The sequence below is a fragment of the Metopolophium dirhodum genome, chromosome 1 (genome assembly GCF_019925205.1).
Source record: "Metopolophium dirhodum isolate CAU chromosome 1, ASM1992520v1, whole genome shotgun sequence".
NCBI lineage: Eukaryota > Metazoa > Arthropoda > Insecta > Hemiptera > Aphididae > Metopolophium > Metopolophium dirhodum.
Genome location: NC_083560.1, coordinates 73482781 through 73506447, shown reverse-complemented (window position 1 = coordinate 73506447; position 23667 = coordinate 73482781). Strand labels below are relative to the sequence as shown.

The window sequence follows — 23667 nt, the reverse complement described above, 5'->3', positions numbered from 1 at the left end:
CATCGTTCTAATAGCAGTTGAAAAATATTAAAAATACATAGGCACAATTTTTTTTTATAAGCATTTAAAGTTCAAATTTTGACAACATTTATCAAATTTATAATTTATTAATTATTTTGTAGTTAAAAATTTATAAATTTTTAACTTTTATGGCTAAGGATTGAAAATTTAAAACAAGGCTCCACGTAAATAGGTTATATATAAATTACTTTATTCACAATAATATCATCAAATATACTTGGTAAAATCATAGGCTGACTGACCGTTTTCGCTCAGAATCGTTTTTCTTATACAATGATATTATATCATTGAATTCAAATTTAACACCATCCATTACAGTGACCCACTTATAACCTACCGTACAGCAGAGCGACATCCACTTATCCACCTTTTTTTTTTTTGTTTTTAACAGAAAAACTTCTTATAGGACACATCGGACTTCGATTTTCAAATTGTTTTTTCTAAATAATTTAAAACGATTTTGAATATGACCAATTTTCACAAATAGGTACTTGTTATATTATTATTTTTGTTCTGTGGAAAATCGTCTCCTTTCTAACAAAATAAAAAAATGAATTGAATAAGACCACTCTTCAAGGCTTAAGAGTTTTTCCTGTTTCGGAAGAGTTTCGTAATTGCTATTGCTATTGCTATACATTGATATATATGCGGGCCTGCAATAAAATTATTATATTTTACAAGGCTATAACTAACACAACACCACAGGCGGCGGTGACGAGATTGCATATTGCCTAGATGTTGCCCCTTATTATATTGACACGAGTAGAGCCCGTAATTTAGTTTTTTACATCTAAATAGGTAGATATTTAAACTAATTGATATTAAAAACCCCCAAAAAACATTATTGTCTATAATTTATCAACGAATGATTTTAATTTAAAATAATTTTTCAAAAACATGAAGAAAAATAATGATTTTGAGTGAATGCGTTTTTCTATGTTTTTGAGTGCCAGATACAGATAACAAAAAGTACGCTGAAACCTTAAATCAATAAGACACCGGTAAAATTTGTATAGGTAATCTACCATAGATAATTTGTATATAGGTAGCAGCAGGTAGGTATAACGACTACAGGTCAATAATGGGAAATCGGACGTTTGATCGTGATTAAGTAAAATCATCAAGGCTGGCCAAGTTAATGATTTTTTTTAACTCGTTAAGTTAATTTTAATATAAGAAGCAGAAAGGTAAATCAAAAGTTCACTATAAGGTATATTTTTTTATAAAATCGTTAAATTAAAAATTAATGAATAAAACAAATTAACAAAGTTAAAAGTAACTTAATTAAAATTAGTAAGAAAAATAGGTTACCCACAAAATTAATGATGATTTCGTAATTTAGTCGTATTTGTAGGAGGGGGGGGGGATTGATTCAACTATATAAATCATAATAATATGTGTAATGTTCTTATTATAATAATAATAAGTCATATAATATGTGGGCAAAATTACAAGCGAAGTACTTATCTACTCATTTTGTTTTTTGCGCGTATACCAGCACCATGCACCATTACATAGGGTAATCGTAATTTGTAAATTTATAAAACTCTAATATAAGTAACCAGTATAATATAACTCATGAATATTAAACTACTTTTATGACTAAATACTACATAATACACAGTAATATGTATATTCTATATAGTTATCAATAAAAAATAATCATTAATCATAAGCTATATTAATCTTAGACATTTCTATGACTTATGAGTTATGATTATGATACCTATCTAATATTTAAACATTACTGAACTTAATTTAACGTTTATACTTAATTTTCATTTTTAACTCATTAAAGCACAGTACCACTACCAATCAAATACCAGTCATGTATTCATGTGTGAATGCAATTTCAATTACCAAATTGAACGCACTATTTCAAGTATTTTGTTTTATTTCGATAGCTAATTTCTACAGCCAAACTGAGTACGATTATAACTAACATTCGATTTAGTTTATAGGTAGGTAGCCTTTATTCTCCAACAGTAGTATAATAGGAACAATGCCGGGACTACACATTTTGTGTTAAAACCATCATTTGGGCCCTAAATATTTTTTCAAAAAGTTTGTTCCTAGTGTCAACAAGATATAATTACCAGAATTTATATTATGAAAGGTAATCTAGTAGATATTTGATTTTAACAGTTTACAATTTTTTGGCCGATGAATGCAATTCGGGAAAATGTAAGTTGGGTCCCCGATTATCTTTTTTTGTTGTAAACACGGCTGGAAATTTCAATGCAACCCAAATAGTTCTCAATCCATTGTTTTCATATTCCCAAACGGGTCCCGTCGAAAAATGTTTCACTAATACCTAAATACCCAAAATGGAACAGGTATTCGATAAATATTTTTAAGGTAATTGACGTAAGTACTGACTAAAATACAATCTGAAACGCAAATAAATGCTCGCAGTCATATCATCAATACACATAGCAACAAATTTATTTGGCTGATAATAAAATTATATAAGTAGGTACCTATTCACAGAAACGAACGAAGAAAATAATTAAAATCATGTAGGTACCTACATTATATTATACATTATAAATTAAAATTATTTTTCCTTTACAAAACAATCTTCATCACTCTCATTAATCAGTAAAATCCATGTTCAAATATAGACTATACAAAATACAAATCAAGCTCAATGCTCAAATGACCTTTGGTAATAATTCTAATGTCAAAACTATAAAGTGTACTTGTGCTGAATTTGGCTACAAAATTGAACTTAAATGACTTGAGGTAATTTTACGGTAAAAAAGATACCAATTCTCAAACGGTCGACGCCCCAATAATGATAAACAGGTCAAACGTGTTTTTATAAAAGTTAAAATTTGTTTGAAGATGAATAGTAGCTAGTACTAGCTATAGGTATATGAATAATATATATCACAAATAATTGTAGCTAAACGGATGGAAGGAATATGATTATAATATTAAAAACTAAAAATCTAATTCAATTTAATATTTGAATATAATATAATTATTAGATATGATGTTTGAATCATATTATAAAATATTATATGTATAAAAAACACCTATAGTAATTGTGTTTACCGCAATGATTACAAGAAGATGCCCCATAGTCATATCAATTGTTTATCTCCTTGGACAGGAAGTTTAACGTTCATATGTATTTTAATTTAGAGAGGTATAGGCGTAGTCAGTTTATTCTATTAACGTAGGTATAAAATGTTAAGCTAACAAACAAGCTAAACTTTATGGTTTAACTAGCCATTATATATTAGATATATAGGATATATTTATTTTAATCGTTTGACGTTTACCTAGTGTATTTAGGGTAGGTATACCTATAACTTAACCTAATAATTTTGATAATTTCACAATAATAGCACATGTTTAAGATGAATCGGAAATGTTCTTTTAGTTATAAAATAAACCTTAAACATAATAATATTTGATTAACCAAAATTTTTTGGAAGAGGTTATCACTTAACGGTAACCTGTAATTTTGAATCTAGTACCGGTAATTGGTTACCGCTAACAACAGGACCGGTATAAAAACGGTAACCGGTATCCAACAAATTGTCCTAATCTAACCTAACCGATTCAATTAATAACGGTTTCAAGCCCTGGATAAAACTATATTTTATTTAGCCTAAATCTAGTTCTAAAGACAGTATTGGAATTTGCGCTATGCCCAAATACAACTATTACATAACCAAAGTTCCAAAACATATTAAAAAAAATGTGGGTAAGTGGATTTCGCTCTGCTGTACAGTAGGTTACAAGTAGGTCAGTGCATAATGGATCGTATCAAAATTGAATTCAATAATATAATATCATTGTATAAGAAAAATGATTTTGAGCGGAGACGGTTTATTATTCTGGATTTTTTATATTGTTATTATATTTTTATAGCCTGTAAATTGAATGAATACTATTATTTTTTATTCGTTGCTATGGTGATATACAAATCGTTAGAAATTAAAATCCCATTTTTAGTGGTTTTTCGTAATTTGTCGGTAGTATTTCCCGTGGCATTAAACAACTATTGTGAAAATCGTGTAAACATTTTGTATACAGGATAAAAAAAAATAAACACCATTGTAAAACTACTAGAATCTTAGCTCCGCTCAAAATCGAAAATGTATAGATCATTTTGAAAAACGTAATATACCTACCAATAAATTATATTTATATTTTGAATCTTATTCAAGACATTTAATACTTCCACATCATTTTTAAAGTATTCAAATTGAACTAATAATGATTGTGTTAATATGTATACATTTTTAAGTCACTTTTAGCTTTTTTATGTAAATTTATTATTTTTTGGTCTAATGAGGAACGAAAATCGCAACCGATATTTATATAATTATATCCGTTTTTATTATTTGTCGTTACATATTTAAAATGTCATAAAAATGTTAAAAATGTGTTATTTCAAATTCTAGTTATTGTAAATTAAACATAAAAATAATCATTTATGCTACAATAAAATATTTCAACGTTTCATCATAGATGGACTTTATTGTTTTTAAATGTAATAAATATAATAATACTCTGCAGTAAATTTATTTGAACAACTAATGAATAATGACTAATCATTAATGTTATAATATTGGTCAAACAAATAATACTTATGTTAATATGTTGTGCGTATATAGTTAACCGAGATAGCGAATCAATTATCAAGAGCTCGACTAGTTTTTATTAGAAGTTCAATGTGCACATTAAAATATTATTTTTGGTATTCAAAAACATTTGAATAGTATGATTTCATTGAAACTATAATAATATGTTGGAACCGATTAGAATATTTGTATAACATTATAAGTACATAATCATTAACCAAAGCCATCTCATTAATATAAGATAAGATGATTTGTAATATAAAGAGAAGCATAGCTCTCATGTTATCAAAAATAAATAATGTTATTTATTTATCTATGTATAGACGAAAAGAAAGAATGATATTATAAATTATTTTCCATTTCCAAACATTTGTTTTGTTAGTATTTATTACTTATTAGTTTTTTTTTTTATTATCAAATCTTTTATACTAATTCTAAGAATAGCGTTTCTTAGAGGAAGTTACTTGATTAGTTTTAAATTATAATGTACGCACATTTTTAAAATATAATGGTACTCATTTTGGTATTTACCAAGAATTGATAAAAATAAAAAATTGAATTCTTAAAAGCCATAATAAAACTAAATATAATACATATATTATTTACATTGATGATTTTTGTTTGTCTCTTATAAATTCAAAAACTACTTGACCATTTTTAATAAAACCTCAAGGCTGTATTTAAAAATTATTCACCCCGGGCCATACAATTCTGCACAATTTTTTGACCAGCCCCCCTTCCCCGGATGTCCAGTGTAAAAATAAATATTATAAATGCCTAGATAAAATTATAAAACATGACTTGTGTTTTAAATAAAGGAAAAAATTCACTTTAATCTCCATGCGTTTTTCTGATTTTTTATTTTTGAAACATGTATAGAAAGTTAAGAACGATGGGGCACAGACAATTTGTAGAAATTATTACTTAATTATGATATTATTTAATATAACTTATATTCTTCCGATGTTGTCGGTTTTATGTTTTTATGCATTCGCACAACGTTGCGGTTTACTGCCGCGCACCGGTGCCTTTAACGAATTTTGATTTTTTTGTTTTTAAGATCCTACGTATTTTAACGAGTTAAGAACAGCACATAATAATATAGTATAATATACTAATAAAGTATGACAAGTAGACAGTAGTTACTCGTTACGTCTAGCTACTAGGTCCGATTACCAAACTTGAGGTCTTACAGATAAAAGTTATTCATTATTATAAACACCGAATGAAAATATTATATCTTAATGTAATTTTTCCACCACCAAAAATTTTCCACTAGGGGAATTTGCCCCTTTTGCCCTCCTCTAAATGAGCCACTGTAGAAGCTATATCAATAGATTAGATTCCTCGAGACTGTGTTTATAGCATTTTTTTGCAACCCCTATAGGTTATTATGGTGGGGTCATAAAAATTACTACTTGAGTTTAGTTTGGGCTCACGAAAATCATCATTGGTTGCAGATTGATATTTTAATAATAAGTAAATATATGCCATACATTTTTTACATAATATATATTTGTAATATGTATTATATACTTATGAACACAATTTATTGGTACCTAATTATAATGATTATATTAATGATTAGATTTCTTAATTATGGACTTATTTTTGACGTAAGCAAATAGAGACAAATATAAATTTTAACGATGTGTCTAGAGTTAAGAAGTCGAAAATTATAAAACCAATCACTTTGTATTTGTGTTTGTATAATATATTTCAAGTCTCAATTGAAGTGAAACAGAAACCGATACAGAAAAATTCAAAGATAGATTTATTTTAACCCGTGGGATGTCGGGTAATACGGCTAGTAATAATAATAAATATAGTATTACATAGTAGTACTTATAGTAAAAAGTATTATTATCATATTATAATTTTCTTTTAAGTCGTAGGTATTCATAGTAATTTTGTCAATGTTTAGAACGCATTTAGAGATCGACTGATCGTTGATTAAAAATACGATAAATAGATTTAAAAAAACGGCATAAGCCGTGCATATATTACAGTTTAGGCACCTGTATGGAAAAACATTTCTAGGCGAGGGGGTTATAAGTTGCCCTATATTCTCCCCTCCCACGCTATATATATATATATGCCTGTTAGTAGCTGTAAAAAGATAAATTGATTTAGTTACTGCATATATTATAGTCGTAACGATTACTATAACGATGGTTAAACAATAATAACGAAACACGCAGTATTATATTATGTTATATTATATTATATTATGTTATATTATGTTATATTATATTATATTATGTTATATTATGTTATATTATATTATATTATATTATTGTTGTTTCCGAATTCTCTGTATAAAAAAAAAACACAAGCAACTAACAATAGTCAACTCTGAGTGCTCTGACCTGCCACATTATTATTTAGGTTTCTATTATTATTTCTATACGAATATACGATGAATACGATTATAATATTTACAATATGTTCAAAGTTTAAAAATAAAACAGTATACGTTTATAGTTTACCTATAATATAGGTATTATATAGGCCTACACTATACTTGTAGATTAAACACGTATTGTTATAATGAAAAGAAATATTTAAATAGAAAGCATAATGTTACCTATATTGTATAGGTACCTGCTAACCTACCTATTATAGAGAATTTATATAGCTATGGTAGGGCCCCACACACTATAAAAATTAAATTGCCTATAAACTATATTTCAGCACATTTCCATACTGGCGGAAGTAATATACTATTGTAGTTTCAATCTTCAAAGTGTAATACCACATGAATTAAAGCAAAAAATTCACAATTACTTAAGAATTATTTTTTTCTGTAGAGACAATTGAGAGAAGTAAATAAAAATTGCTGAAAATTGTATGCAAGTACTCATATATATTTTGTTTAAAATTGTTCATCCTTTTAGATTAATCCGAGCCTATATAAAATTATATTTCATTAAAATGGCTCTAATTCGTTTAAAATGTTATTTATACACACAAAAAATTATTTTAAAAATAGGTATCCATAAAATCGTATTTCAGTCTATAGGTCTATAATTATGATAAACTATACGATACAAATATGTTAGGCACCAATACAACATTTATTATGCAATTAAAACTGTTTATAAAAAAATTTAGACATGTCTAAAAATTTCCTGCGACACAATTACGTGTCAGTGACGTCACTTTAAATTTGGAGGTCAATATTGAAGCTTTCGGCATATACTCCCTTTCTCCGTGACCACGCATATCAAGGACATGTGTATTGACTGACAGCTTTAAGATGTATATTATGCATAGTAGTAAATTACTATGTGGACAATATTATTATAATTAAGGATTATTTTCGAGCATGCTACTACGCTGCAGCATATATAATATACGACCATCTGGCCGGCCATTACGATACAAATAGTACTGGGATTAATAGCCCATAAGAAATGCCCTAAAACATATGCAAAAACACCTTATAAATCTTAAAATATGCTCTATATAAATGCGTTTACAAATGTATTTCTTACAGTTTATACAATGATATTAACGGGATGTGTTGTACAGTAATCAATGTTTTATTATATATCATAATATGAGTATTGCTATCGCCTCTTTAATAATTATTCATAGATAATATGAAAACGATGGTCAACAAGTATTGCATATCTATACCTATATATACGATTAAACTACACGTTCGACACCTTCTGACTATATTTTACGTCTTCTACTATTACGCTTGTTTGTATCACACCAAATAATTGTGTGTTACAATTTACGTTCGCTTCAAAAATGGATTGTTAAAAAAGTTGAACTTCTCAAAAAAAGCAAATACATGCAAAATATTATTGAAATAATTTGCAGGATTTTCTAAAATACATTCTTTTACTCATACAGAGCTACGTTTATAGCACCAGAAAGAATATATTGCATTATAATCCCACCTCTAATCATCAATAATGACGTCATACGAACTAAAATACGTAAAAAGACGTGTTTTTGAAATTAAAATTCCATAATTTTAAATACAATTAATGTATAAGAAAAATATATTCCTAATATATTTCTATGTTTCCCCATGTGGAATCCTCAAATACCTACCTTTGGGCATTTAAGCCCGAACCGAGCTACTATACGCCCCCCTATGGGCCTCCGCTATACGCATCCCCGCATACAATCAATAAATCATATTATTAACAATAATAAATCTATGTAGCTAATGATTTTTGACAATGATTTTCCAGTCGAAAAATACGATCAAAATTATTATTACTATTAAACCGCAAGCAGTTGTCCGCGGGGTAGTGCGTAAACAAACTCATGTCGAGAAATAAAACGACCTGTGACGAAAACCGGCCGACCGCCGAATTCGACCGGTTTGAGTTCCGGGGCGGCCGGCTGATCGTCGGCTGCAAGTGTACCAGGAACGACGGGATGCAGCACGAATGCGAGCGACTGAAGTGCATGGCCGACCGGCCGCCGTGTTTAACGTACCCGGCAGCCACTTGCCTTCCCAGCCGGCCGTGTCCGCCGCGGCCACCACATCTTACTCAGGACAACGGCCACCGTGACGACAGCCGTGCCGAGTCGCAGGCGTCGCATCAGCCGGTTGACGGTGGTGGTGGTAACGGTGGCAGCGTTGGCGGTGGTACCGGCGTCGTAGGGACCGGCGTCGGAGGGACCGGCGGCGAGCGCTCGGCGGGACGTGACGCGCGTTACCGACCTTTCAACTCGCGTCGCATGCGAAAGTGGGCTTCCGATCAATACGACGACCGTCCCGCCCTCAGAAAGTTTTTCCGACCGTGCCGCGTCCACTGTGAGCAATTCCGGCCGGCCACTGACATCTGTGCACGAGACGTCAAGGCGAAAGTGATTTTATAATGATTCCGTACGGTATAATATAGGTGTGCGGCAACCGTTAATAAGATTATTTGTAATGTATTATCGTCTTCGTCCTATCGAATTGATTGGTTTTTTTTTCTCAAGTTACAATTATTGTAAATGCTGGTCATTTGTCGAGTAAAGACTCCTACAACACATGAAAAAAATACAACTTGTCATAAAAATTACCCCACGCGGATAAGTGGATATAAAATAATTATGTAACAGATAATTCCTGTATAGGGAATATTACAATGATATACAAATTGAAATCGTCTCAAATTTCAGTTTTTTAATATAATTATTTAGTCTACTGGTCTGCTATAATTTAAATGCATTTATTGATATTTCCAGTCAAATATGAAATAGTGTCATTGCAGTGGTTAAATAAGGATTTACAGAGAATTATTTCATAAAAAAATACAGTAACCCAAAATGCAATAAAATCATATAAGTGGTACCTAATTACAATATCTACGAATTACGTAGGATTCTTAACAAAAACATCACAGTACGGACTATTTGGGGGTTAAAACCCCCAAACACAGTAATTTCTTGATCTGGCTACTAAGTATCACACTGTCATTGTGTGTACTTTTACAGGTGATGGGTTTCAGCGGATTAACACGTTTGTTAGCGCCTATCTGTACTCTGACACACGCAGTGCCGTCCTTATGGGGGGGGGGGGGAGGGGCAAGCAGGGCCCAGGCCCTTGTCCTCGCGCTTTTTGATTACATTAGGAGGCCTCGCATTTGAAAAAAGTGGTAAAATTGGTTTAAATATTGGTTTTTGCCTTGGGCCTCGCAAATTCTAAGGACGGTCCTAGATACACAAGGACGTGTTTAACAACGTGTCATCAATGTCGCTGTAATATGAGCTGTTCACATATTTTAAGATTAGTAAAAATTATGATAAGACTGGACTTTGACTGTGTGACGAATGACGATCACATATTTCCTTTTATACGTTATATTATAATAATGTAAAGCAGATTAGTAATATAAATAAAATATAGACACGTATCATATCAATCTATTGATTTATTCAATATTATAAATTATTTAAACACCAGATTAATATACATAGTAATATACTAATATAGTATATTATATTTTTTACTTAACACATACTATAACAAAATCTGGTAATAATATAATGTACGTGTAAATTATCAAAAATTCACAAGTATAGTTTTCTATAAAGCGTTTTAAGTTGATTTTTTTTATTCGTTAAAAACTCGAAAAGTGGAGAATATTTTTAAGTGAAAAATAGTAGGGAGGATTTTAAAAACTATTTATACAGTTGAATGTTGATTAAATAATTCATAAAACAATTTATTTTGAATTGTGTTTTGATTTTGACTGTTTAAAGTAATAACACTTTGGGTAATTCAGGCACACTAGGCAGACAAGGTACTCTCAACTTTCAACATACTCCAACAACAACGTTTAGATAATTTAGTACGACAGTACGGTGTGTTGAATGTTTCAGGTTTATGATGATAATAACATAACATTATCATACAACTTTTTTAAATGTCAAATTTAACATCACTGTTATCTAAACAAATATATACTTACTATTCATCATCTATTTTATTATTTTATTATATTATTAATATATATTAACTAAACTTATAGGCGATATGTGTAGAGTGATTAATATATATATATCGGAAGGAGGGCTATAGCATATAACAGAGAACATTTCTGTACCCGTGTATCAAATAAAATTGTTAGTATTTTATTTGCCCTGCGTGTCACCGAACTTGATGAACTTTTTTAAACTTAAAAATTTCTTCATCCATAGCTTGAACGATAAAAATACAAGTTCAGTACTTGAGTGTGTCACTAAAATAACGTGAGCATGTCATGCCCCGGAAGGGGGCTAAACAACTTCCAGGGAGGATAATTTCTTTAACTTCTCCACCCCATTATACGCCAATGTGTAAATTATACTTACAACATTCGTTGTTGAAAAATTGAAGAGTTGCTGTATTTTTACATTTTTCAAAAAAAAACACAATATTCACTTGGATTTTACACTGTTTCAAAAAATTAACAAAACATTTAATTTACAATTATTTTTAATTTAGGTTTTAAACAATCTGTTTAAAACATTGTGTTTTAAACATAACAACGATGGAAAATTGGGACATTTTTCTAAAATGAGAATAACTTGTTGTTGGCCACACGGGAAGATGCGGTTTGTTTCACTAATCAAAGCTAATATATATTTGTTAATACTAGTTTTTCCGTATAATATAGGGGGTAGACTGTATTCACTTGAAAGATTGATCACAATCAACATAGTCAATGAGTATACAACTGATAATGAAGAAATTGAAAATATAATAATGATAATGTTTTTTGAATAATTAAGAACATTTTATAAATACGAGATGACAAAGTCGTCATCATTAGAATTTTTTTTAAATTTCGTACATATATATTCAAAAACCAAAGTGTAATATTCAAATTCAGAAAATCATAGATACATAATGCAATAACATTAAAACGGAATAGTTTACATACCAACTCGATTTTTATCGTTTACCTGTTGAAAATAGGGGGATTGTTTTTACAGTGCTGCCCGTGTTTTCACACACATAGTACACATGTGTTTTATATTATACTATCTACTTGTTTTTTGTTTTCAATCTACCAGGGTGCAGAAGTTTACTATACGTATATGTAGGAAGGGTCGGATTAAGGTTTTAACCACCTGTAGTCTATGACATTTGCCCTCTTAATTAATTATAATTTACTAGACTGATTAGTATTTATATAACGGGTATTATAACACTAGAGTATATAAGTGTATAACGTTTTAAAACGCTCTATACTCGAGGCGATTTTGTCTCTCGACCCACCGAATTTACACCCTACCCAATTGGGTATGACCCCTAACCTAACTTATATAATATAATCTTTATAATTTATGAAAAATAAGAAGCGACCACAATATTAGTATTTTTGGCCTTATTAGTTATTATAACTATTAAAACAGACAAATAGACAAGCATATATACTAAAAAAAAACAATATCTTATAACAGTGCCGTAGCCAGAAAATTTTAAGGCGGGCATTAAATTTTTTTTTAGGTTTTGCAATTTTAGAATATCTAATTATGACTTCTTTGTTCATAAAGTGTATCTACTCTTTTTATGACTATATATTTATTTTAACAACTGTGGTATCTACCTACATTTAATGTAACAATGTACCAACTAGCCGCTGCGGCTGGCGACTCTACTGGTCTGTGAGCAGTATGGTGCGGCCGGTCGATGCGGCCAGCCGTCGCGAGTAGCAGCGGTTTGGACATCGTACCTTAATACCTGCGCTTTTAACCTATTATATAGGTACTATCAATATAAAATACAAATATTCAAATATACTTCGTATAGTATGTTTTTTTGCATATCTATATAAATTGAATTTCAAACCCTTAAATAAATAAATAATTGTACATTTAAAATCATATACATTCACCATATTGATGTTTTTTAATATCTATATTAATTTATATACCATATTGTAAAATATTAATTACAGATCGTGTATTTAATAATAAATGTTAAAAAAAAATGTATATACCTATATCTATGTTATAAAATTATGACCATAACTTGTTACTTACATTTAATTTATTTTATAAACTCTCATTTATTATTATGTCTATTGTAAATATAATGATTCAAAAAGCATTATATTTTAAGAATATATTTAACTTTTATGAACAATATGTAAAATAAGAGCTTAACAATACGCATACAACTATTGGGTTACTGCCTACAATACACGATACATTAATGCCATTGCTATTAATACATTCCTGCCGTTATACTCGATCATGATGGTATATTTTGATAAAACTACAAAAGTACAAAAAGCAGTCACTCTATATCATTATGATTTATTAATAGATTAACGTATGAAAAAAACTGTTTTCTATATCTTATTTGGGGATCATGAATCGTATTTAGAAAAGAATGATTTTTTTTTTTAATCGGATTCGAAATCGAAATAATCTGTATTATGGCATAAGTCGATAACAAAACATAAAATATAAAATATACAACATTTTATCTTGAGTGGTATAATGAGTGAATAAATAAAATAAATACGTGAAATAAATTAAAATGCGACGTCATTTTCTACACAAAAATTATATCCTCAAAAAACCCATATAATATTCATTACTTTTTTATAATATATATTATTATTTTAATTGAATATTACAAAAGGTTGAAAAATATGATCGGAAAATTCTATTTTTCCAATTTTAACTGTAGAGCTTCTTTTATGTTATATTTTTGTGAATTGCGTACAAATTATTTTGAATCCCCAGATTCTGTCAACAAATTCATTACCTGTGCATTTAAGTTAGTGGTTAACGGGGTTACAATAAAAATATTAATTATTTAAAATACAAGGTTATTGGTTAGCATACTAATTTTATTTTAAAATTTCTTGTAATAAGTATCTAATAGGTAGTCATAATACTATGCTTCATAGTAGGTACATTGTTTTAATTCCTTCATTGTTCTGAATTATGCGTAGGTGGCTATACTGGCTATACTTGATCTTTATACTAAAAAAAATATCAGTCAGTAAATTTCGTCCCTTAAAAAATGTCATAGTCATATACTATGTAACTTGGGGCTCGTGACTTTTAAAACATACGTAATAAATTACGCCCCAGGTATATTTTAAATGTACGTAAATTGCAGCCTGTGATATTCCGATTTCTGTTCGGCTGGACAATTTAAAAACAGGTAAGTATTAATCTTTGATTTATGGATGTAGATTATGATTTATATTAACTAATATAATTATGTTACTAGCAGCCAGTATGTATTTGATCGAAGCTCTTACGCACGAGATTTTACGTTACTACCTACATTTTATTTCTATAGGTAGTGTGTATTATTTTTAATTTAATAAAAATGGATATTATGAAAAGCGAAAAGAATAAAACATTGAAAGTAGTTGATTGTTTCAAAATCCTTTTCAATATATTTAAAATATTAAATATTGTTAAAAATGATTGAGATTTTTAATTTTTGTCACAGATATATACTACTATACTATATGATCGACTTTATATTCTACTGTGTATGGGTTTTTGAAGCCAAAGGTTGGGCAATGTTTACAATCTGGTATCAATATTATAGTATATAATAGTTAGAAGATTGATAACATCGATTTGTAAACATTGCCTAACCATATAGGTTAGGGTATAGGACGATTGGCTTCAAGTATGGTCTCCGAGTCAGGCATCTAGTATTATAGTATAGATCTGTGATTTTTGTAGAAGCCAAATACTATTTTGATGTAATTTGAAAAATGTTATCTTTTAAAAATAATTATAACATTTGTTTAATAATGGTTTGCTTTTCTGAAGTGAGCTCCGTTTCCGCAGGGCCCTACATTTAAGCGCTGTACTGTGCATGTGTACTGGTTACTGTTTACTGGTTGCACTGCATGCCCTTGCGCCAGCCACGAACATAGATATTCAATGAAATGTTAAATTCCTGATTTTTATACTTATTACTTAGGAGGGTGTTAGCACACTGTTTTGTTTGTATTATGATCGTTATGATCCTCAATCCTTATTTTAAGTCATCATAGAAAAAAAAATTAGGAGAACAAAAAGCAATAAATAGTAAGTTCTATATTGTAATGTTCATTACATCACCCCCTTGGCCCTTCGTTATAAATTAAAATCGGAATTTGAATACCTATACGGCTATACATACATGCATGATTTAAGCATAAAAAAGATGCGGACATGTTTAATAAATCACACTGTATAACTAAAATAGAAATATTTTGGTATTTATTATAATTGAAATGTAATAATTGGCTCTTTTATTGTTGTCGTCACTCGTCAAATTATTTACTGTTAAATTAAAATATATAGTGTTATTCTGCAGACGATTTTAGATATTGCGTCGCTCTTGAATTTTTGATTAGTTCTTTTCTAGTAATAATAATTGTATCAAATATTAATATTAAATTAGTGAATTGTTATTTTAATAATAATTGTATCAAATATTAATATTAAATTAGTGAATTGTTATTTTAATAATTATTTATAAATAAATATTCACTATTTCATACAACGAACGTTAACCAAAAACTAACAACGCATAACTATAATAAATAATAATAATATAACATGTAAATATTGAATATTATATTAATTACAAGAAATCCTAGAGTAATTTTTTTTTATTATTATAATAGTATATTCTGCCTAATTATAATTTTTATCAATATTAATTATCCATTGATTGTGTAGAGAATTTTGAAACTAATTTATATATATTTGTGTCGTAGCTCATTATAATAATAAGAGATAAATAAAAGTTATCTAATTAAATACTAATTGTTGGTATAATAATCATTAAATGTCGATATTGGATTTTTACGTACATATTATATTCAACGTTATTATTAGTGTAAGAAACTGAAAACACGAAAACATATGTTAAAGCAGCTCGTATTGAAAAGGAGAGAAATAAAATTATCGGTTTATTCTAACGGATGGTGTAAGTGAAATGGACATACGGTCACTGCAGGTATTTGGTGGGTAGGAAACTATAGGAACCCACTAACCCGAACAAAAGAAATTGTAATATATAACTTGTGAAAAACGAAAATACATCTAATGGCTATTTTTTGAACCGAATGTTGATAATACAATTGATGCAAAATAATATTTGGCTTGAGTACAATATTATATACTAATGTTGGGCGCTGTTTTACGTTTCCCTACCGCTCTGCGTGTGTTGAGATCGACCACAACACAATTTATTATTATATGGACAACGGCCGACGATGTGCGGTCGAAATGTTTTTTTTTTGGTAACAAATTATATTGTATGGAGATCATACACTGCGATCGTTGTGTGAAAATCACGTATTCTAAGAATTTTTGGGTAAACTCGTGTGCCGAGAAGTGTCCTTCGGGTCGGACACCCGCGGCGCCAAACAAGTGTGAACTGTGCGTTATTCTTGGTAGGTACCCACCCATTATACGTATGGGCAAATACAGGACGCGACTATAATATAATATATAGGTACGTCTCGCCCCTTTGGTATTCGGACCAAGTCCGCAGCCCTCAACAAAAGAAGACATACCAGCAATTTATTATCAATATAATCCACCAGCAACTCAACCCCCTAGTAAGGTACCTAAGTATATTGTCGTACACTCGTACAGTGGTCGTTGAGTTTTATTTTATTATTATTATAATGCTACATGTACACGCTACACATCAACATGTAGAAGGGACCCGTGTATTGGTAGTTCATTATTTAGTGTGTTAGTGTGCTATTACTTATTTATATTATTATTATTATTATTATAATACACACAAATACACAATAGAATACAAATGTATTTTGTCGATAGTCCGTTTGTTCGGCGGTCGATTAGATTAAACATTGACTCTAAGGAGTGAGGACTGAAATGATAACCCCCAGCGCACCCTGCCTGAACTCTGATGTTAACCTTCCAGTTCTCTGTGTAATCAGCTCACAGCTGCTCCTGCTGTAGTATTTCACTATCGAGCGATCCCGCGCTCCGTTCGGTACTTCGGTGCGCGTCCTCCACTCGGTCCCATTTCCAATAACATTTAACTATCGGTTTCTCAGTTACTGATCGTTCATCCGTCCGTCTCAAACCCTCCGTAGATACATCTCACGATCCATCGTATACATAATATATTTACTAATTTATTTCGTGTCGTAATCGTATTATATTCGCATATATTATATTTTATTATATATTATTGGAAATCTAGATACATCAAAATGGGATGTGTATCCAGCAAGAGGAAAACTGGTTCGACTGAAACTACTTCGACTATGTTCAAAGTGAGTACCTACCTACTTACTGACAATATTGGTGTAGTTTAAAATATATAATTCATTTTTTTTTGTATAATTTTTTTCTGAAAATTTTTATGAAAATTAATGACTGTTGTATGAAAACAACTTACAGGTTACTAACATAGATTACAGTGGTAATGAAATAAATCACGGTCAGATTGAAATCACTGATAGTGATTTGGTAATGCATTATGCAAATGAAAAATCAACCATTTCATGTCCACTGAGCACAATCCGACGCTACGGATATGAGGATTTTATGTTCTGCTTCGAGGCTGGTCGTTTGTCTCCCTACGGACAAGGAATATTTGCATTTAGAAGCAAAGATGCTGATAAAATTTTCAATACTATCAAAGCACATCTACAGGTATCATCGGTTATTATTAGTATTTTTTTAATATGAAACAACTGTTTTTATTCAAAAAAAAAAAATCTATATAATATTCACTTGTAATCGTTTAGGACTGCTGTAGGTCTGTGCGTTTTAAAACTGTGAAATAGGAGTATAATAGTATCAATAGATGTATTCGTAATTTATTTCTAGGGTATTCGTTTAGCACATAGGCGTATATGAGGGAGAGCTTTGCAGGCTTAGACCCCTTTCTAAAAAAAAAAAAATGTCTTATCTAACATAAACTTAGCTTATAGTGGGGTATAACACCGCCTATACGTGATAAATCTAATCCCCAGATTTTTTAACCATATTTACGTTCATGCATCAGATGGAATTAAACTTACTTTTTGTTACATAATTCCGAGAATACTTTTATGAAGTAACTAATATTTTATTTCACTTATGTTATTGATTAATTTTGAAGGTATATACGTGCGTACCTTCGTATCTAGTACTTGTATAGGCCATAGGGCATAGGGTATACGCCAAGTCAGTAAACCTATGCTAGGGTATACGTCGTAGCCCCATACACCACGTTTACAACAGGGGTACCAATTGGTGGATGGGGGGGGGGGGGGGTGCAGGGTGTCCTTTACCACCCCTGTCTTTTTTTGTGGCCTGACTTTAAATTTACAATTGCAAGGATAGGCAATGGATGGCCTATGCGTAAAAATTAAAATAAACAATTATTAAATATTATAATTAAATATTGTATTATTATAATATGTTAATAAATAATAAATATATTTATTGCATTTAGAATAAATTACATTGGTTAAATGTAGGAAGCTAATAAATAACTTTATGTCTATACCAAAACTAAAAAAAAATTGTATATTATTATAATTGATTAATAATTTGAATTCATAATGTGTAATATGACCCTTCAACAGTTCAACTCCATATGAATGTTTGTTTGTTCGTCTTCTTTATACTCAAAAACTACTTAATATAATAAGAATCTTTAATACATACCTAACACCAATTATTACATTCTTTTCCTAGTTAAAATTAATAAATAGGTAAATAATATTACGTCTACCAGCAACTTTTAACTAAGGAAATATTTTTATTTTAGATTTCAAATGACATAAATATGGCTGAAGATATGTCTTCTGAAGTGCATTTTTATTCTGGTCTTTCACGGCCAAAAGCATATCAATACGAAGAAGAGGTCTACGATGAAGTCAGATTTAGTGGACTAAGAAATCGCAATCAATCAAATGTTGAATCTCCATACCTCGAGCTAAACCCTGACAGATCTTACTGCGCTATTTATGAGAATGTGCTGAATACCAATCAAAATAATGATGAGTTGGTGGGCAGTTCTGATAATGATAATTCTTATGCATCTCCTAAAGAAGTAATTACTTATACGGAAGTTGAAATTGCTGTTTGTAAGCCTAAAAACAATAAAAATAAGAATGAGTTGCCACCAGTCCCTCCTAAAAGGGAAATTTCGGAGTATACAGTGATAGATTTTGTACGAACAAGTCACTTGAATAATAGAAATTTGTTCAAATGTACTTCTAATACAGGTACCAGAAGAACTAGACATGATTATGGAGTGAGTACTCCTTAATATTATCAGAAATTATTACATTTGATTGCCTACATAAAGTGTTTGATATCTTTATCAAACTCAGCGTTTTAAAGGTTTCTCTTTAATCATCGAAAACATTTTGTTCTAATTAAAAAATCAAATTTTTGTTTCATTAAGTTTTATATTTTCACTCAACATATTTTTGATATCCAATTTTAAATTTAATTTTTATGGAAGATGCTTTCAAACAAAAATAAATTTGTGTTATAAAAACCAAAATTTGAGCAAAACTTTCCCAAACTATATTTGCAGTTTGTGATTATTTTATCATAACATTCAATTTTGTATCATATTTCAGAATTTATCTGAATTATATTAACTTTAAAGTTTATGTATATAATAATCACCGTACATTCCAAATACTTTTTATGTATTCTTACATCATTATTTTATAAGCATACATAATTTACTAAAAATGTATTGAACCACAAAGTATAATAATATGTTTGTGATAAATAAGATTTATTTTTTTCATTTTAACTATATTTTGGTATGATAATATGTTGAATTTTATTATTTAAAATAGATATATTGTTGCATTTAATTGTTTAATATATGTTTAAGTCTAATTAAATAAGGTAATTAATACTTTTGAAGTACAATTTTAGTAACGTACTATCAAATACTCATTACTTGTTAGAAATAAACATGAAATGTAATTTAAGAAAAAGAAAATGAATTACAAATAATAATAACAATTATTTTTTCAGTAAGTTTATTCCTACTGAAAAACTACTCTATATACATTTTTTCTGTTATAAATCTCATTGTACTTGATTTTAAGATTGTACATACAGTTTTATATAATAATAAGTTAATTCATTTTTAATTCTTTACTTAAATATGAAAATTTACTGTATGTAAAATTAAAATTGTATGCCAAAAGTTATGTTGCTAGCAATAGCATTTTATATAAATACATTCTTTATATCTAACTATAAGTAGTTAATATTTATTAATAATTACTACTTGGGTATTTAGAATATTAATTATAAAAAATCTTGATGAAAGACTTATGTATTAATTGGGAATAGTATGTAAGAAATAATTTGTCAAATATGTATGTCTAATATATATTTTGTAGATCATACGTATTTAAAGTTATGTAATACTGTAATATGATTTTTAATTTTTTCAATATTTATTGATTATAATTTATAATAGTTCATATTCATAAAATGTATCAGATTTATTTTTCAAACAATTATAATATGAATGTTTAGTCTGGGTTTATTATGTTACTTTTATTTATAAACAACATTCTTACTATTAAATATTCATCATAGGTTATGATATATTTTTCTATAGTACTTCATAATTATTTATACTTATAAAATATTAAAGCTTAGTGTCATTTAAAAAGCTTATTTTTGTTTGAGTTGGCACTTGGCAAACATACCTAATTTACTAACCCGATTGCTACAGTTCCACAGTTTATAAAACACTTTATTAAATATAATCCTGTAATGAGTTTCACAGACAAAGTAGCTGTAAACCCAGCTCTATATATGCGTACTGTGTACATTTCAAGTAAGCCATCATAACTTAGAGATACCATTATTAACCATAACATATTTGTATCTGTTTTATTTAGATACTCTTGTTTAAAAGTAAATTTTTTTATTGCTCTGTGCGAATGAGAACCACCATTGAACACAGCAATAACATAAATTGGCCTGGAAAAAAGAGCCAAATATGGCACATTTACCACCACTTTAGGTATCTAGTACCTGCGATGGCATACAATTGTCATTCTGAACCGCCAGAAAATCTTTAAGTCCTACTCACAAAGTTCTGTAGCAGTGTTTATGTTATGGATATGATATAATTTACAACACAAAAACACAGTAACACCTTGTTAATAAATAACGATAAGATTAAGAACAACTAAGTTAGTAATAGGTATTACAACTTTTAAAAAAGGTAACTTACCTTTTTATATTGACTAAGTCATTGATGAGTTTGACAATAAATACTATTTTGAATGTCCGATACGAATGAGAGGATGCAGACAATTCAGTTTGAACTTTGAATTATTTAAAATATGAATTTTACGAATTTTCTTTTGAAAGTTTGTATCTAGACAATACTCTAATAATATACAACTACCAATAATGCATTATGGAAAATAACGTTTTTAAGTAAAATATTAGATGGTTTTTATCGTATTCTAGAAAAATTGGTTCTTGGGTATATTGTTTGAATTAAGAAAAGAAAGTCAAGTGAAAATGTATCAGTACCATAACAAATTAAGTCAAATATAAGTCACTGCACCGTCCATAGTAGGAATCTTCATCCGTCATCGCTTCAAAGTGTATGTTCGGTGAAGATAGGAATGCCGTATTCATATTATAATTTATAATTTATATTATATTATATTTAATATCAATGAGTATAAACGAAACTACGTACTTAAGTATAATGTAGACAATTTTTTTTGGTATTTTATATTATTATACAACTATATATATTATATTTACACGTATACGGTGATAAGATATAGGCAAGTAGTAAGTACCTAATAGCAATAAACTGATAAGAATACCTATCGTTCAATATTACAATCGACATTCGACAGGCCTGCTGCTGACTAGAGCAGAGGACAGACTAGTAGGGCACTAGCGTAGCTGGGATTTTTTCAAAGGGGGGATATACAATTTTTATAGACATTCTGTGAACACAGTTTATTATATAATATATTTATATTATAATATACATGTTGTATTGTGTACAACATTTAGTCTCCGGGAGGGGGATATGACCCCCATACCACCCCCCCCCCCCCCTGTAGATACGCCACTGCTGTAGTGCGTAGGTAGTAGCTGCTGTTGGACACAAAAGAAAAAGAGGCCTAGCACTGGAGAAAGTAGGTATTGATAAAATAGGTAATCTATAAATCTTTTTCTGATTTATTAATTCAATTTCGATGAGATACACCGCTAAGGCGCTAACGCTGGTTTAACGAAATCATAATTTTTAGACAATCGAGTTTCCTAATCATTATAGTTTCTATCTTATCTATAATTTAGACTCTGATCGCCCGTCTGTACGCGGTAGTGCGGTACACAGAATAAAAGACAAAATAGATAGGTATGTCAGCAACTTTTTAATACGCATCGTGTTCACCGACCACTCCTCGTCCCATCTATTAGCTGGTTCGCCGCTCTATGCTGGCCGGGTAATTTGACGGCCAATGAAATGAGGCGAACTACCTACGACTACGGTTGGGAAGAGTGGGATGCGCTAACCGCACTACGTCTCGTATTGTTGCTGACATACCTAACTATTTTGTCATGACAGAATAGATATTATAATGTACTACAGGTCAAACTGCGGCTCGCGTCGTGGACACGCACGGCCAACGTCTTAACATTTTCACTAATATTATAATAGGTACTATTATTCCTTTACCTGCTCGTCATATTATTTTCAATTACATGCGTGACTCACGACTCATAACGCTGCCCATCCCTGTAATATACTGTATATTTTAGACTTTTATTCAAAATGATTCAATATTATTATTTAATTGTTTTATCATTTTATGTCGCATTTTTTTCTTTAGTGCAAGAAACGAAAAAAAAAAATAGAATTATAAAAAAAAATCAACGGTGTCTTTTATCAATTATCATTCATTCATTTATAACTTAGTGTATAGTTATATATCTGAGGGATCATCTTAGATATTATTATTTTGGGGATCATTTTTATACTATCATGAATGGAGACATATTGTTCATCGCACCCATGTAAACAATTTGACGACATGGCCAATGTTGCGCATAATAATATAGGCAAGCGACGGAGACACAGTATTTGACATAGACCTATTAATGAACATATATTTATTAATATGTCTATGGTATTTGATGACTGATATCATAGGTCTGACATTAAACATTATCTGCGATCTACACTGTGCATAGGACTTGAAGCCAACATAATGGAGAGATAAGAAAGCAAACAGCGGCATACTGATGCACATAATACCTACACAGATTTCTATATAGTACTAGAAAGGTAGGTAGCAAACTCCCGCCATGAATTGAAGCTTCAAAGTCGGTTGGCAATTCTATGATATTTTATATGCCAAAAAAGATTAATTATGATTTATTTTGTACTGTATTTTATTATTTCTAAACCTGTAGTTTAAAAAAAAAAATATTTTATATAACTCATTTTACATTTACTATTTTATTTTACCATTACAAACGCTGTTACTCCTAACCTAATTTTGTATAATAAATGAAATGCTTTGCCAACCGACAAAATGGCGGCCGTCCTCAGCTGAGCTTC

General features: G+C 29.6%; 2 protein-coding genes across 2 annotated transcripts; both read left to right on the top strand.

Annotated features, from left to right (window-relative positions):
• The first annotated feature begins 8912 nt into the window (after positions 1 to 8912).
• LOC132934135 (uncharacterized) lies at positions 8913 to 9473 on the top strand. Its single transcript, XM_061000406.1, has one exon. It carries the CDS (start codon positions 8913 to 8915, stop codon positions 9471 to 9473), a length of 561 nt encoding a protein of 186 aa, XP_060856389.1.
• Positions 9474 to 17181: 7708 nt separating this feature from the next.
• Positions 17182 to 19350, top strand: LOC132933801 (uncharacterized). The gene is made up of 3 exons (XM_061000079.1): positions 17182 to 17359; positions 17487 to 17741; positions 18847 to 19350. Exons 1-3 carry the CDS (start codon positions 17297 to 17299, stop codon positions 19348 to 19350), a joined length of 822 nt encoding a protein of 273 aa, XP_060856062.1. The 5' UTR covers positions 17182 to 17296.
• The last annotated feature ends 4317 nt before the right edge of the window (positions 19351 to 23667 follow it).

What these genes read in the sequence shown, in the direction of transcription:
- LOC132934135 (XM_061000406.1), top strand. Translation starts at nt 8,913, where the DNA reads ATGTCGAGAAATAAAACGACCTGTGACGAAAACCGGCCGACCGCCGAA.
- LOC132933801 (XM_061000079.1), top strand. Translation starts at nt 17,297, where the DNA reads ATGGGATGTGTATCCAGCAAGAGGAAAACTGGTTCGACTGAAACTACT. An exon ending in CTACTTCGACTATGTTCAAA is followed by an intron (nt 17,360 to 17,486) that starts GTGAGTACCTAC and finishes AACAACTTACAG; the next exon opens with GTTACTAACATAGATTACAG. An exon ending in CTATCAAAGCACATCTACAG is followed by an intron (nt 17,742 to 18,846) that starts GTATCATCGGTT and finishes TTTTTATTTTAG; the next exon opens with ATTTCAAATGACATAAATAT.